The sequence below is a fragment of the Prionailurus bengalensis genome, chromosome D2, assembly GCF_016509475.1.
Source record: "Prionailurus bengalensis isolate Pbe53 chromosome D2, Fcat_Pben_1.1_paternal_pri, whole genome shotgun sequence".
Classification (NCBI taxonomy): Eukaryota; Metazoa; Chordata; class Mammalia; order Carnivora; family Felidae; genus Prionailurus; species Prionailurus bengalensis.
Window position 1 is genome coordinate 43,778,606 of NC_057351.1, and position 18,125 is coordinate 43,796,730.

Here is an 18,125-nt window from a genome sequence, read left to right on the forward strand (position 1 = left end):
ATACCCAAATGAGACAGTGCTTTGTAGGGGAAAATAAACAACAGCACACCGGCAAATGCAAAGCTTTTGGAGCTACTACAAGTCACTTATTTTGGTATTTTTCCTCCAAGGGACTTTGTACTAAATAGGAATCAAATTGATTTGCTATAATAGTGCTTGGTTGGCTCTGGAGCACAGAAAGCTCTGACCACAGGACTAATAGAAGAAGATGGAGTTTCTGAGACCAGTGCAGTGGAGAAGCCAAGAGATGGACGATCTTGTAAAAACTCCCCATTCTTGATGGTTCTCCTGAAAACATCTAACCCAGAATTATCATCCCAAGAGCAGCTGTCCGGGGGAAGAACTAAAAGATGGACTTGAGAGCTCCACTTCCCAAAGGATCTTCATTAATTTCATCAAGACAAAGTTAATAATCCATGACACAAATGTTTTATTTTTTCTTGAGTTAGTTGTTCTAAACATGTTAGAGTCTTCTCGATAAATCTCACAGCTAGAGGCTAGTAGAAATTAGTTTGTCTTCTATACTGTCATTAAGAAATAAAGAAGTGGTAATAGCTACTTGGGAAACTCGAAGAGAATGGCTTATAAATGAGATGAATCTAGGAGCTGCCCAAATGGTTGTTGGGCGGGGTGAGTAAAGTAAATCCATGTATTTTCCTCTCACCACACCCCTTCTCGAGGCCGAGGCAACAAATGGAGATGGAGATTCCTTTCATAAAGTTTTTCATTTATATAAATATATATAAAGAGACTTCTAGAGACAATTTAACTTGTGTTAAGATCTGTATTATTAACAGATCCACCCCATCAGTCCTTACTGAGGGTCTCCAATGAGCAGAGTCTTGTAAAAAGGGCTCAATGGGTCTCCCCAGACATGGCCTCTCCTCTCCCACAAAAGGCAGCTCTGCCTGAGTGCCTGCAGGAGTGGTGTGGACAGAAAGCAGTACACAAGGCCTGCGATATGGGTCTAGACCCAAAGGAAACACTCTCCTACCTGCTGTGTTGCTCTTACAGAGCATGCTCGGGGGGGGGGGGGGGGGGGGTGCCTGGGTGGCTCAGTCAGTTAAGCTCTGACTTAGCCTCTAGTCATGATCTCGCGGTTCACGAGTTCAAGTGCCGCATCGGTCTCGTCTCTCTGCTATCAGTGCTTTGGAGCCTCTGTCCCCTTCTCTCTCTGCCCTACCTCCAGGGGTTCTCTCTCTCTCCCTCTCTCTCACAAAATAAATAAATAAATTTTAAAGATCATGCTCAGGAAGACAAGTGGATTATACCTTACAAAATTAAAAAAAAAATGAGGGGTGCCTGGGTGGCTCAGTCGTTTAAGTGTCCGACTTCGGCTCAGGTCATGATCTCACAGTTTGTGAGTTTGAGCCCCGCGTCGGGCTCTGTGCTGACAGCTCAGGGCCTGGAGCCTGCTTCGGATTCTGTGTCTCCCTCTCTCTCTGCCCCTCCCCCGCTCATGCTCTGTCTCTCTCTCTCAAAATAAATAAAGATTAAAAATTTTCTTTTTTTAAATGAGACCATGTTTGCTGGAAACCCCGAACATACCTGACCACCTCCTCTGTAATGACATGAATAGGTCAGTCTTATTCTAAATGCTTTCTATACATTCCCTCACTTAATTTTTATTATGTCCCTAGGGGGTAGACACTTTACATTCCAATTTACGGGACAGGAAATGGAGGCACAAATGACAAGTAAATAATAAATATTTCGTTAGTTACTAGAGTTCCTGGGATTTGAACCCACACAGTATGGCTCTTGAGCTGCTGCTGCTGTGCTGCTGCTACTCTTACTATTATTGCTGCTACTGCTATTACTACCAGTATTGTTACTGCACCACTATTACTACTCCTGCTGTTATTACTACTGTTGCTACTACTAACACCACTCCTGCTACTACCACTGCTGTCGCTTCCACCACCACAAGATGTCTCTGATGTCACTCTTCCATCTTGCTCTTGATGGAGTGCCTGGGTATCAGCAGGAACAGACAGAGGGAGGTAGGGTGGCCAGGGTTCCAGGTGTGATATTGCATTTACCATATTTGATGATAACCAGCCACACACACACCTCGGAGCTGTGCCTTTGTTTACCCTCTTCACAGCTGTGGGCCATGTTAGTATGCTCTCCGCCAGATTCCTCATCCAGCCTGCCGGTCTTCTTTTCTCTCCTGTCCTCCTGGACACATGCTTTGCATCTAGAGTATCTAGTATGCCACCAAAGAGCCCACATTTTAGTCCGTGAAAAAATAGGCAATCATAGGCCTTAATAAGAAGAACTTCCATTCTCCCACCACCCACAACCTATACAACACATACTTGTGCAGTGGAAAGGGGCCCCTCCTGCTCTCCTCAAGTAGAAAGAGTGCAGTGACCAGGCAAGAACTGGGAAAAATTGATGCGGCAGTGGCGTGGAGCAGGGACAAGGCTGGAGAGGGATGAAGCCCATCAAGGGGAGACCACGCCTGGGAGTAAGACCCTCCTAGGGTCGGGGTCCCCGCACCCTCCTGCCCCAGGCGAGGATACAGGGATGGGCACACACTGACTGGAGTCAATCATCTCACTCTGCTTCCATCCATGTCGAGAGTGCAGAGATAAATGCAGAGGCCCAGTGAAGGGGACTTACTTGGTCCTGACCTCTTCTTCCAAGGTCCAAAAAAGGAAGAATGGAGAGCAGACCAGCAGCATCCAAACATATAAAATCTTGCATTAAGCACCTTCCACCCCTGACCCACATGCCCAGGACTCTCGGGCATGCAGGGGCCTTGGTCCGCTCTCTTGGCCAATCAATCCTTCACCATGTTAGAAAGACCCCAGACGTTGTGGTGGCTCCTGGGGGCAGTGGACATGGGGGTAGTGGGAACTACTCCAGCTAAAATCTGTGTCTGCTACATTCCCCCCTCAACCAAGAACATATTTCTAGTGTTTACCATCTTTTAGGGCATGTTTCCCTTCCCCCTCCCCAAACATAAGATTATAGAATGGATTTGACGCTTTGGCAAATTACACATGTACCCAGACCACTCCAGAGATTCTAATAATCCCCCTCCCCAAAATGTGTGCCTCCTGATAAGGTTAATACCAAAATGTCCTGGGATGCAACAGATACTCAGGTGGTAAATACAGCATATCTCTGTCCTGAAACCTGATTTCCACTCGTCATGCCTGGCTGGGTAAAGAAGGTATAACTAGTTTCAAATGCTGAATGGCAAGCATATCACATGCACAAACTTCTGGGTAATTTCTGCAAACCCAACTGGGAGAAATTTCCTTCTGTTATGTGTCTCCCACCAAGCATCAAGCAAAAGTTTCCTTATGCATGGAAGTCTTAATGGAGAAGTGGATTCTGAGCTGCCAATGGGCAGTCTCCACTGTGTTTCATTGCTATCCTCAAACATCCAGAGGGAAAACGACCTCTCACAATAGGTACACAACTCGCCATCCTACTCCCTGGCCCCAGGAGAAGCTAACACTGATTGCATGTATGGCATCAGGTGTGGTAGAAGCACTAACCGGAAGCACTCTGTACCTGTTGTGTTGGATGGAGTACAAGAGCTAGGCATGTCATGGTCCTGCCCTCGGGCCTCCCCCCACTCAGCTGGGACTCCAGGAATGTCCTGGTTGGCCTACACCTTAGCACTCAGCAGATGAGCTGGGACACTCCCTAGTTGTTTCACAAGAGCTATGTTTGTATTACTGACTTTCTACAGGGAAGACCCTAAAACAGGTTCAAAATGCTGACTCCCCACAGGAAGGCTCCATCTCCAATCCTGCCAGACGAACCCATCACCCACAAAGTAGTCAGCGCAGAAGCCTGAGAGACAGTAATGTCTTTACTCCCCGAACATGTAACTTTTAAATACAAGAGGCACCCAGTGAGCTCATATGGCCCGTCTGCTGACAATAGGCATAATTGCCTGCTAATGCGGCTCAGAGGCACTGCCCAGTTGACTGGTTTCAATTTCAGCAAATGACAGGGTTCCAGTAATTAAAGTTGGTGGGCAACAGTGCTCAGCTGAAGCTGTGGCACATCTTTGCCCGTTACCTGCGGCAGGCCAAGGGCATGAGTGAGACTCCCTTCTGGAGGGAGCTTGACAGGTGAGCACTGACCTGCAGCATCTGGAGGTAGCCTTCCTGGGGGTCACAGAGCAGGGAGGAGATGCGGTGGTTGTTCCTCATGCATCTCTGGTTGTCCTTTGCAGATGGGAAGATCTGCCGGACCACAGTCATCCTGCCAAGGGCGCTGTGCACCAGATCCAGGATCTCTGGGTCGCTGATTTCCTGGGAAGATAATCAGACCCATGCTTACCATAGACTCACAAACTGCGCCTGCAAAAGGCCCATCAGGAGGTATCAATGGCCAACAGCCTAAATAGACAAAGGGGTCAAGGGACTGGGCCCACGTCACACAGTTCATTAATAGGTTATTTTAAAATAGTACTTGCTAACCCTCAAATACACACAGAATTACTCAACAGCTGTCCTGAAGACCAGAAAAAGATGTCTGTGGCCAAGCCACCAGTGCGTTAGCTTCTATAGGGTCCATCTCTGAAGAACCCATGCTGTCAATGTCATGGTAGGCATCAGTTGGAAGTAAAAGCTAAACTTCCTGTTGGGGGTCATCTCCCTGAGAGAAACAAAACTGGTTTTCTCAGACAAAACTGACCAAAATGCCATGAGTTTCCCTTAACTGTTTAATGATTAGCTTTGCTTTTTAAGATCCACATACAAATTTTGAAAATATATCCACTCATTCATTCACTCATTCATTGCACAAAATCTGCCCAACATCTCCTGTGTGGTTTGTTCTGTACTAAGTACTGGGGACACAGCCTTGAATGAGTCAGGCCTAATCCCACCCAGTAAAGCTCAAGGTTTTCGTAGCATGAAATAGGCTGAGTGCTGCAATAAAGAAATCTAGGGGCACAGGAAACCCATTGTGCTTCCATGTTAGATGTCTGCTAAGCTCTTTACACACATTATCTCATTTGGTGCTCACAACAATTTCAGGAATTCTAGGAGGTACATCCTATTACTATCCCATTTTCACTGAGCACTTTCAAGCATGGAAATAGTAAAGGCAGCTGGCCACAGGGAGCTCCTTCCAGAACGAGGCTTCGATGAGGAATTAGCACTGAAGCTGAACCTGAAAGATGAACTTGTTAGGCAAAGTGCTCAGAAGTATATGTAGAGGGAAGGGGCAGTTCAGAGCTGAGTCGGTGGCAGTGCTGCTGAAGACAGAGGCAGCGAGTGACACCCTGTGGCACCGGGTTCCTGGAGCGGCAGCAGGGCATGTGAGTGCCTAGGGCAGAAAGGTGCAGTGGTCAGACGCAACCCTCAAGCTCCTGTTCAGGGCCAGATGTGGGGGAAGGGAGAGTAGACCCAGCTAAGGGCAGTGAGGAGCTCTGGCAAAGTTTAGGTACAAAGCAGCTACACTCAGATTTCCATTTCAAAACCCTGTGGCTGCTTGCCATACAATGATATAAGACAAGAAGGAATTAGAACTGCTTCAAGGCTAGGAGCAACACAGGAATGACAAAAAATACAAACTAACACTAATAAAGGGTTTTAGAGGTGGAGTCAGGTTAAGAAAAGTTCTTGTTTATTGTCTCTCAAAAGGGATGGCTAAATCAGTGGTTGGTTGCAAGTCAAAATTTGAACTGTGAATATCCATGTTTTAAAATAGGTCTTAAATCTTCCTCCTTACAGATGACACATTCTAGCTTTGAGGCAATGAACTGGTATAAGTGGAGGTAATAAGGTTAGAAATTAGTGATGGGGAGGGTTCAAATCACTTAAACAAGAATGTTGATGGGTGAACTGGGGTAAAGTCTCTGTTCCAGAAACTCTCTTAGGAACCTGACATAAGCATGAAGACTGGCCAGTTGAAACAACATGCTGGATCTGGGAGAAAGTAAGACATTGAGAGTCATATCCTTTTAGAATGATCGATAGATATAGTTCCCAAGGATGTGGAAATGCAGTAATCTCAAAAGAATTCAAGTAAATCTGGGTTTAAACTACTAAACTTTGTATTTCAGACCAAAGACTATTTCAGGGAAGATAATCTTGTTGGATTGGGACCAACAGCCCAGAGGTGGGGGAAAGTGCAAAGGTGAGATGGGCCCAGAACCAGCTAGGCTTCAGGAAACAGAACACAGACTATAGTTGAGCAGGATGTTTGCACTCTGCTCATAGCTGCCTTGCTAACAGGTCCCCTGCCCTGAGCATCCAACAGTGGGGTGAGGGAAATCACATTCTGATCGAACAGTATGTAGGACTGTATGAAAGGGCAACGATGGGCCAGTTAGCTCTACTTGGAGAAGGAATACAGAAGATTGGGGGAGGAAATTGTTTTTAACTAAAAAAACCATGAGGTCAGGAAGAACATAATTTGAACTATGCATAAGAGGGTTAATCAGAGCCTGCACACCTTGGAGAGGAAACGGGGAGTCACATACCTTTTGTTTTTCTCACATACTCATTGATTGCAGAGCCATTGTAGAGGCTCTTTTATTGAACCTCTCCTGCACTCTCAACTTCCTGGTAGGTCAGTGACACTGCACCCCAAGCGGGACCCTGCAACTCTGTAGGGAGTCTGACTTACAGGGTACACAATACCTTTCTGGAAAGCACGCCCATCATCTTCCCTGGCAACCTGCGGCAGAATCAGGGGTGAGTGGCTAAGTGAGCCAAGGGCAGCCCCAACATAATGGGGTGGGGGACTTTGCTCCTGCTCCCAGCTGCTGTGGTCTCTATACTGTTCTTTCTCCATTCTTCCTGCCCAGAAATCCTTACAAACTTGGCACAGTTCAACCCAACCCATTAGCTGCATCAATGAGGATCTCTGCAGACCCCATCTTCTATGGCCCAGTTCTCATCCACCCCCTCTGGGTCAAAGCACACACACCATCTTCCAGTGTACTCCTCCCTGCCTCCCCATCCTTCTGGGCCTATTCTTAGTGTCCAACACAGAGATAGTTGCCATCAGAATGTAAGAAGTGCAGGTAAAAGAACAAGAACAGAAGCAACTCCCTCAGGTCCCTTGAGGGCAATGAAAAGAGTCACCTCTTCTCCCAAGGATGTGTCCCTCCCCTCGGAGAATTCCAACCCTACACCATCTGTCAATTCCAGGAGCTCTGTGTCACGCTCTCTCCCGTGCTGTTGGTACCACTGTGTACCAACAGAGTACAGACAGGGGTTCACTCACTTCCTGCACCCAGCCTCCACAGTGGGCCAGCCTCTGGACCCATGTGAAGACATCCAACCTCTGGGCCTTCCTATGGATGCAGAAGGCTATCCACACAGTCACTTTATACAACCCACCTGGAGAACAAACTTTCTCTTTGTCCCAGTTAAACATTCCTTCCAGAAAGTGCTGGTGATGAGCCGCAGAAGAAAGACAATGTGTATATATATACTGTGTGACCTCCACTACCCTCACTAAAGTCAGCAAGTCTGCAGTAGCAGCAATAATGTGTCATACCCAGATGCCTACTGGGGTGCACAGGCTCAAAATAAATCTTGCTTTTGTTTTATGACTTTGTAAGTTTACACTGCGAAATATATCTTAGGCACAAACATTACATATATTAAGTATGAATAATCAAATGATCAGTGTGCCTTCTGCCAAACTAAGAAATGAAGTATACCCTGCATCTTGTTTGGATCCCTCCCCCCAAATGCTTACCTCTTCCTCCTTACCAGCAGCTAACTTTGTCATGCGATGAGTTCTGTGTATAGCCCAAATAATGTATAACTTTGTCTTATACATTTTTGTTTAGCTTTGTGCAAACTAAACCACCTGCAGGTCCCTTGTGATTGTGTTTTGACACAATTGGTTCTCAAACTTTGTTGTGTATCTGCATCACCTCAGGAACTTGATAAAATGCAGGTCCCATTCTTCACCCAGCAAAGTTTTCTGTTTTCTCTGTGAGCTCTCCAGATAATTCCAATACTCAACAAACATTTAAAACCCACTGGTTTAACATTTTCCTAATCTGTTCATGGCAATGGGTACAGCTTAGTTTCATCGTTTTCTTAGCTGTACCCTACTGCCCTGTATGCCTCTGTCACCATTAATCCACCCGAGCGTTGCTTACCATTGGAACATTTGTGTCCGTTTGCTACTACAAAGCTTCTGTGCACGTTTTCCTTGTGCACGTGTGTTGGTGACTTGTATGAGAATTTCTCTAGGATATATACCTAAAATTAGAATTCCTCAATAGGAGAACATAAATATGTTCAAATTTACATAGTAATATCAAATCTCCAAAGTTATTGTACCAATTTATAATCATGTCTGGTAAAGAGATTTCCTGCACCCTTCCCTGCACCTGACATTATTGTAGGACTTCCTAATATTTGTCATCCTGGTGAGTATGAATTGGTGCATCATTGGATTTTGATTTCTACTTCCCTAATTCTTAATAATATTAAATATCTTTCATATGTTTATGAATTATTTGTGTTTCTTTTCTTGTATTTGTGTTTTTGTCCAATTTCCATTGGATTGGGTCTCTTGCATATGGATTCATGGGAACTTTTTTTTTTTAATTCCAGATAATTCTTTGTCACATGTTATAATTATCTTCTCCAGTTTCTAGAACATTTAGTAGAATTGGCCTATAAACTCATCTAACCTGATGTTCTTTGTAGGAAGATGCTTTATTACTCATTAACTTTCCTTTTGTATATAGGGATTTTGCTCATTTTTCCTTCTGTCCTTAGTCATGTTTTCTTCTAAAAATTCAGCTATGTTGTCTAAACTTTCCAGTTGATTGGCATATGTTGTTCACAATGTCTCTCTACTTCTTCACTCTCTAATGTATCCAAAGCCATGTGCTCCCATCCATTGCTAACAATACTTATTTGTGCCCTCTCTTCCTCTGATGACAGAAGTTTATTTTATAAATACTTTTTAAAAGGTAAGTTTTGACTTAACTGATACTTTTTTATGTGTTAGTCTTCTGTTTCATTAATTTCCACTCTATTATTTTTCTAGTTTCTTTGGATTTATTAGGTGTTATTTCTCCAACTGTTAAGGTATGCAGCTCGGCTGTGGAATCTTACACGTTTTTTTCTTTTCTAATAAAGTGGTTAAGACAATAAATCTACATCCAAACATTGCTTTAGCTGTGTCCCATAAATTATACATACAAATTGTATCACTCATTTTAAAATCCCATTTTGATATATTTTTGGCCCATAAGTAATTTACTAGGGATTTTTCAAAATTTTCCAAACATTAGGGTATTCTTTTTACTATCATCCTATTGATTTCTAATTTAAATGCATTGTGCCCTGAGAACATGGACTGTTTGAAGCTAATCTTTTAAAATGTATTGAACTTTTGCTCTATGGCTTATCACGTGGTCAGTCTGCATGAATGTTTCATGTGCATTAACTGTCCTGCTGTTGTTGGTTTCTGTGGTCTACTTTTAGGTCCATTAGACTAGGAATTAGTCTATTTCTTTCTGTATTCAGCCTATATTTTCAAAAATTCAAAAAACATATTCTCAGTGTTTTATTAGTTATGCATAAGTGGAGAACTATAACTCCTTGCTGAATTGAATCTTTTATCATTATTTAGATATCCTCTTTATTTCTAGTAATTCATCTTGCCTCCTACTGTATTGTGTCCAATATTAATACAGTGACACCAGTTTTATTTTGGTACGAGCTGCCTGCTCTAACGTCTTCCGCCTCTTTGCCATCATCCATCTTTCTCTGTCTCACACTTAAGTTGGAGACTATTATAAACAAAATATACTACATGTTTTTTACATCCATCTTTGACTTTTTAGTAGAAATCTCAATCCATTTGTATTGGACTATGATTATCTATACATTTACATTGATTTGTACCATATTATTTACATTACATCTTATTGTTTCTTTTTTGTGTGTTTTTTTACTTCCCCTTAGAATGATTTTTCCCCTATTTTCATTATTTTACCCTCTTTTGGAAGTTTTGTTCTCTATATTATTTTTTTCTTGGTTATCTTAGATATTTTTAAATGCATACTGAACAAAGCATGAGGCTAAACAGTATTTTTATTCTCTTCTCTTCAACATTTCTTTCCAATCACCATCATCCGGACTAATGTGATAATAATATCCAGCATTTTAATTCTTTCTTTATGCCTTCCTATTACATATAATTCCTATTAATTTCCCATTACTTTTAGAATTTCCTTTAATGTCGGTTTGTTAGTGATAAACTTAGTTTTTATTTGCTGGAAAATACCTTTTGTAATCTCACTCTTGAAAGATAAAAATCACAGTTGATTACTAGTTTCTCTTAGCACTCTGAATTTCATATGACACTATCATCTGCCTTCCATTTTTGTCCACTATGTCTGTTTCCTATGGTTGTAATACCAAATTATCATAGACTTAGCAGCTCAGAACAACAGAATTTTATTCTACACAGTTCTGAAGGCTAGAAGTCCAAAATCCGTTTCACTGGGCCGGTATCAGATGTTGGCAGGGATGTGCTCCTTCCAGAGGCTCTACAAGAGACGGTTCCCTGCCTTCCACAGCTTCTAATGGCTTCCAGCAGTGCTTGGCCTGTGGCCACATCACTCCAGCCTCTTCCTCTGTGACCAATTGCCTTCTCTTCTGTATTCTTAAATCTCCCCATGCCTCCTTTTATAAGGACACTTGAAATTGCATTTAGGACCCACTCAGATAATCCAAGATAATCTCTCTACCTCAAGATCATTAATTTAAACACTTCTGCAAAATCTCTTCTGCCATGTAAGGTAACACACAATTTCCAGGGATTTAGGCCCTGGATATCTTTGGGAGCCATTATTCAGCCCACTAACTCCAGACATTAGGAATCCATTTAAACTGCCATTTCTTTGAAGAAGACCTGTGTTTTCTCTCTGGATGCTTTCTAGATTTTTCTCTGTCTAATGACGTCTCTAGGCATGGATGTTTTACTTTTATTTTTATCCTTAGGATTCCTAGATCTGGGGTTTAGTTTCTGTCAATAATTCCTGAGAATTCTTGACCATAATATCCTTTCATATTATTTCTTCCCCATCATTTCCTATTTCCTTCTAGAAATCCAATATTATCATTCTATCTTCCATGTGTCTATATCTCCCTTTCATATTTTCCATCTCTTTGTATCTCTGGTATGTCTTCTAAATAATGTCTTCACATTTTCCAGTTCACCAATTCTCTCTACGTATGTGTCCACTTTGATAGTTAATTCATCCTTCACATTTTTTAACATCAACTATTAGTTTTTTTAATTTACTGAAACTGTTTATTTTTCAATTCTGCCTCATTTTTAAATAGCTTTTATTCCTTGCTTATGTTTCCAGCATCTATTTTTAAACATATTTCAGCATTCTTACTTAATAGTCTATGTCAGATAGTTATAATATCTAAAGTTATTTGAGATCTGATTAAACTGTCCTTTTCTCCTCCCTGGCTCTCACTCATGGTGGTTTGTTTCCTTCTTTCTTTCCTTTGTCTCTATATTCCTCTTTCCTTCCTTCTCTCTTTCTCTCTCTTTTTCTTTTTTTCTTTCTTTCCTTCTCTTGTGTGTACTCTTAGTTTCCTTAGAACTTCCTTATGAATTCCTTGAAGTCTGACTGGAATTCACATTACTTTATTTGCATTCACTTCTACAACCTAATCTACTAAGGTTAGAGCACTACTGATCTACAGCCATTGAATTTATTATTAAACCTTCCTCAGAGCTTCATTAGGCACCACAGGTGGTATGACTTGGGTCACAAACTCACATGGGACTCATCAATTGTCAAGAAAATTCATTCCCATCATGCAACTCCAAAGTCAAGAGAGAACATTTCCTTGCTATTCCCTTCTGTGCAGTGAGTTCATTTCTAGTTAGCCTGTATACCAAGGATCTAAGTTTCTAGCTTTATGAGGAAATCTCTCATTAGCCCCACATCTGATTGGTTCTTACACTGATCTCATGTGTTTTGTGCCCCCAAACAGCCAGAAAAATAAACGTTCAAGGTTTCTGCAGTTTGACCAATAGATTCAAGGCCAAAACTAAATTTGAAGCTCATGTATTTCCCAAAGTTTCAATTTTCACCTCATATTAGTCCTCTGTGGACATTACTTTTGACTGCTAAGCGATCCATTTCAAAATACTTTTAAAGTATATTATACCCTGCTTTTCTAGTTCTTTTCCATTTGGGGGCATCATTCAGGCTAAATACTACTAATCCTTTTATACAGAATTTTCTTTTCTTAGAAGAATGACTCCACCCTTTTCCTGGGACACACACCCACCTCCCAAACTCCTCATATGTTTTGGCCGTATGATTAACTAAACCTCAGTTATCATGCTACAATTTCTATTTACTTCATTTGACTGCCTTTCTCTAAGTTCTTTGTCATTAATATTGGAAGGAGAGCCATTTCTGAGGGACCCAAGAGAAGCACATGCAATCTTCTCCATTTGCTCAAATCCCAATTGTATTCTTCAATCATCTCCCATTGTGCATGCAAAAAGGTAAATATTCTGCAGGTCCAAAATTAATATTTTGTGTCTTGCTCCAGAAACATTTCCCTAAATTACTGTTACCTTGCCCTCCTGCAACCTAATAGCTTCCCCCCATAAATCGTCTCTCATCAATATTGCTCACTCAAGAGATCATCTCTGTGAAAGATGATGGCATCTTGGACTAGGGTTGTTGCAAATGGACCATCTTTAGACAGAGCTGAAATGCTGAAGCTAGAGCACATGCTGACTATGGGGTTGGAAGAGAGCGATGGCAAAGATCGCTGAATCTTTTTTCAATGTAAGAAATATTTGTAGTTTGATAACAAAAACATTGTAACAGCTAAAACAAGCAGAGGAAGAAAACAGGGATAGAATTGCCAGTGAACACCCCATTCTTCAAGTTATCAGTGGGGAAGAAAGACTCTTATGCCTTGTAGCATACTTAAAGGAAGATTTCTATGAACACAATAAAATGTGAGACTGAATAATAAAATATTCACTGCCTCTAATTTTGTCCTGAACATGCACACTGAAACCTAGACTATCTTCATTTGGAGGCAAGTAAATTATCAGGAAACCTCCACACATCTCCTTGTACAAAGAGGTAAGACTAAAGAAAAGTCTGACAAATTCGAAAGAAAAACCAATCCTCACATCCTCTCAGAAGGCATTACTTAATTCACTGATTGAAAGCAAAATTGTCCTTCATAGAGGGCACAATAAGGAACCAAATGAGACCTGATTGCCTCCATTCAGATACAACCTGTGTCTCTAGCCAGGGCCTCTGGCTGCTTGGGGCTGGGGGTGGCGGGGGGGGGGGGGGCTGCCATTCCAAAAAAATGTTAAGCATACAAGTATGTGTGAATTTTCCTGTGGAGAAAGCCCATGAGCTGTATTCAATTTTCAAAAAGGCCTTGACCCCAAAAAGCTGAGGAACAGGCAATACCAAAGCCAATAATGGTTTTGAAAGTGCCCCTTGTTGCTAACTATGGGAAGAACAAAAACGATGAGGAAACATCAACAGAAAAATTGGGAGTTTTCATGTCTTTCAGATTCCTCTGCTTCCTCCTCACTTCCACACAGGCCTCTGAGGTAATAACAAAAACCAGAGGCAATGGGATTTACATGATGAACTATGATGCAGCTATAAAAATCACTGAGTAAACCCATAATACTACAGTATCACCTGCACCATGCAGATAATAGAGTTAAGGAAGACAGACCAGAAAGGAAAAAAAGGAAGAGCAAGTTACAGAATGATACATCAAATACGGTACATTTATAATAGAGATATGTGTAATGCAGTAAAAACAAATGTGAAGGACACATGGCAGCTTCAAGAGAATGGTTGCCATTGGGGAAATAGAGTGGAATAGCAAACCGATTTGCTGCCTCACTTGCAGTCTTGCCCCTCCTCCCCTATGCTGCCATAACCCTAGGGTGAACAGCTGCCCTTCCCTCCACCATGGGATTTGGGGTGGTGGGACGTCATGACCGCTGCACCCACAACCACAGGTGCATCCTGCTTGCTATGAGCCAACCTGGATGGTCCTACTACTTTAGGCAGTCCTTGGAGAGGGGACACAACTCTATTTCTGTTCAGATGTGAAGGGGGTTCTCCTGGAAGGATTCTGAGATGGTTTGTTCAATCCTAAAATGACCACCAAGAAAAGACAGCACCTTTCAGCCTCTGGAGGTTGACTCATGGGGAAATTCCATTTGATGGTGGGCCAAGCACACTGAACACAACAGACCCCTGAGGAAACTAGTTAGCTTCTGAATCACCCTGCCCTGTAACCTCATGACTTACCTATGAGCCTCCTCTAAGGTGAAACGATAAAGCTTCAGACCATTTAACGAAACTAGATTCATACTTTTCTCTTACTTGTGGTAAAAAAAAAAACAAGCTGACTGACACAGAATTTAATGGGACTTAATGTATGTGTGTAAAGACAATTATATCTGAAATGGTCAGCTTCTTAAAAATTGAGATCTCAAATATGGCAACATTTGAATGATGGACAAGGTGTTTAGATATCATGCCCTGTACCTCTTGGAAATTTGTATTTAAAACAGAGAGAATCACTGAAGAAGCCTCACTCCATGTCTGCTTGAGTAGCAAAGAGGATAAATTTTCATAATGAGGAGAAATCTTCAAAATAGCAATTAAAATGGTAAGGATCTCCTTTTTCTAAATACACGCTTTGGCAAACCTGATGCAAAACTCATGCACAAATAAGTTTCTGTCTGATCTTTAAGACTTCAGTAAAATTTCTGAGCCCTCTGATACCAGGGGAAAATATTATTAAACATTTATATAGAGCTCTAAACTTATATAGGGCTGTGTAATCACATTATTAGTCATTTCCTTTTATTCTTTAGAAAGGCCTAGATCTATCAAACATCTGTGTGATACCAGCATTATTCCATTGCTGGAGAAATAATAAAGTTTGTTTCCCTCCTAACAACCATAGTGCCAGTAATCTAAAGTTGATGATAGTAAGGAAAACTTCACAGACAAAGCTGGCTTGAGAGAAGTTGAGAAAAACAGAAGGAAGATTCAATAAAGTCGTGATTAAAGATTTCCTCCCACTGAAGTCAACAGGCTTTTTAGAATGTCTGCTGTTTTCAGATCCCCACAGAGTGCTTAAGGCAAGGCAAGCTAAGGTTCCATAGAGACTAGGACATCCTGGTGAGGTGGAGAGGGTGGGAGGAAGCTGCCGAAGCTTGGTGCTGGTTACATTTCCAAGACAGAGAAGATGGGAGGAGGGCACTTTCTGCATGGTGGTTCTGACCAGAGACATCCTGTCTCATTCATCATCCCTTAAAAACTCATGGGGTATGCAGCAGTCTCCCTATTTTACACAGGATATGGAAAGTTGCCATAGAGGATGCCCTTGCTCCCCAGAGTGTGGTCCAAGAGCCAACAGCATCGGTATCAACTGGGAGTTTGTTAAAAAAAAAAAAAAAAAAAAAAAGAAGGCAGAATCTCAGGCCCCAGGCTGGACCTATCTACCCAGAATCTGCATTTTGACAAGATTCTCAGGTGACTCATAGGCATGTTCAAATTTAAGAAACGCTGGTCTATATTATACAGTGAAGTGAAAAGAGTGTCGAATCTGGAATCAAGTGTGTATGGGCTCCAGTCCTAGCTTCTCCTCTCCCTGGTTGTAGAGCTTGGACAAGGAACTTAATTCTTTTGAGTGTCATCTGGAAATGGGGTAACTACTTCCCCAGGGGCTCTGCCTTAATTCAAAGACTTTCGTCCAATGGGACCCAACATGTCTAGCACAGAGTCTTGCGGTGAGTACTTCTTATCCTTCTACCTCAGAAGCTAAAGCTCTCTGTACAGCCTTTGAAGGCTGGCAAAACATCTGCCACAGCCTGGCTTCAAGGAAGACAGACCAGCCCTCTTTCTGCCCCTCTTTCCACTCCATGGCCCCATGCAGCCTCATGCACACCCCTAAGGGAGCCCATAGCAGACCACCCCAATCTGCACATACGGAGCTCTTTCCTGTCCCTCATCTCCAAGAGATCCTGGGGTTCACTTGACTTCCTGCCAAGACATCAAATCAGAACTCAGCCATCCTATCACTAAATATAATGGCCCATTAATTGAAAATTCATATGGCTTCTTTTATTTTCATAAATGACACAAATGGGTTCTGCTCACAGGAAAGCCAGCATCCTACTCTGTCTGCCCTTTTTACCCAGGGCTGCCCAGACAGGCGGCAGAGCTCTCCCCCCATCCCACCACCTCCATCACGGTCCATTTTCCTGAGTGGTCCAGTCAGAACTGCCAGTAGTGAGCAGCTCACCCTGTTCCCTAAAGACCTGCCCCTAACCTTGGCCCTAGGGTGAAACAGATGTCCCCTCAGGTTCTCCCCAGGCCTACCAGCTTATCAGGAGAATCTGCAATCTCACCCAGAGAAGACCAAAAAAGTCCCCTGGGGTCTTGCATTTTTAGTGGCTCTTTTGTTCTATTTCATTTAATTGAGTTTTTATTTCATCACATTTTATTCTATTATATTTGACCATGAACACAAGGTGGACATCTGTCCTCCAATGAGCCAGGGGACCCACACATGTCCCCAACATTTACTGGAGACAGTCAGTAAAGCTTCTGGCTGCAAGTTATTTATGGATGACAGCTGGGCTGGACTGGGCTGTCTGTGAGATTTACCCCTGCTCTCTCTCCTTTTTTTCTTTCATGTCTCTTACTTCCACTTTCTTCTTTTCCATTTCAACTCCCTCTCCTGGATCTCACTCTTCCTTCTTCCCTGTGTGCCCTGCCCCCATCTTCTCAGGTCTTCCTGCTCCCAGCAACCTTGCAAGTTCTGAATTCCCACAACCGGTATCACTCACCTCTGCTCAGGCAGTTTCCCTTAATTCCAAGGGACTCAGAACATCTGAGGTAGGTCAAAGCAATTCCCAGAAGTGGTTCGCTGACTGCTACCCTTACCCTCATTTCTTCAAATGGGATATACCTGAAATATGTTCTATATTGGGCCTGAAACCTATTCTTCTGCAGGTCTAGGCCCGTGTATTGAAAGCACTAATAATTGTAGGGACAAGCTAAAAATAGTTAGTCTGCCATTTGGAGGGAGGAGCAAATCTAGTGTCTACACAGTTCAACAACTCAGGTCAGAGTCTGAGTAAGAGTTCTCCAGGTAACAAACCCGGCAGGCAGTCACAGGCAGAAAAGTGATCCTTCACGCAACCATATGCCCCCAGGAGAACACTACAGACGTCACCTGGAAAAAAGGGTGTCAAGAGCTGAATAAGGCAACTCCATTAACTTAGATCCAAAATCCATAATGAGCCTCTGGCCCTTTATTGTATACCCACAACCCTGATTCAGATGTGGAGGCACTGTGAATTCTGTGTTCCCCACAGAACCAGAAGGAAGCTGCAGGTGCTAATCCATTGCTCCATCTACACTGGGCTCAGAACTAAAACCAGCTCCTTGAGGCCAAGGTGTATGTCTCTCATATTCTGTTGTCTTTCTGATACTGAGCACCAGGCCTGGTAAACACTTAGGAAGAAAGAAGGGAAGAGAAGGAGGAAGGAACGAAGGAGGAAAAGGGAGAAGAAGGGAGGGAGGGAAGGAGAGGAGGGAGGAAGAGAGAAAGGAAGCAAAAGTGACCCTCAAAAATTTTAGTATTTGAAACTCTGACCTAAGTAATTCTCTAACATAAAGCCAACACTCTTCAGTCTGTTTTTAAATTTTTAAAAGCTGATCGGGGTTTCAATTTTCAGCTTACTCCCCAGGCAAATATTCAAACAGAAAAATAAATATAATAGCCGCTGATCCTTCATGGCACTCATTTGCTTGCTTGCTACAAACCACTTCAATTATTTTGTTTGCAATACCTATTTGTTTGTCTCAGGAGAATATTTAAATCTGCTTTTATTTGTGCACAACTCTCCCTACTACCAGGAAAATGTTTCACATTACCACTTCATGGTTTTTTAATCCCCAAGGAGCTGATAGAAAATTATAATTGTTAATTGCATTATAATTTAAAATCCTGAAATATTATTTAAAAAATTTCCAAATATAAATTAAAATAAGACTTCATGACTCAGAGCCCTGGACTGGATGGCTCTCAAGTTTACAGCCCCAT

The 18,125-nt window shown here is 42.3% G+C and overlaps 1 protein-coding gene across 2 annotated transcripts in view; it reads right to left on the reverse strand.

The window, feature by feature from the left end:
* Positions 1 to 18,125, reverse strand: part of GRID1 (glutamate ionotropic receptor delta type subunit 1) — a 699,728-nt gene that overhangs the window by 229,440 nt on the left and 452,163 nt on the right. For both annotated transcript variants that reach the window (XM_043596765.1, XM_043596766.1), the window contains exon 6: positions 4,113 to 4,283. In XM_043596765.1, the coding sequence (XP_043452700.1) occupies positions 4,113 to 4,283 (171 nt within the window). The remainder of the gene's footprint in view (positions 1 to 4,112; positions 4,284 to 18,125) is intronic.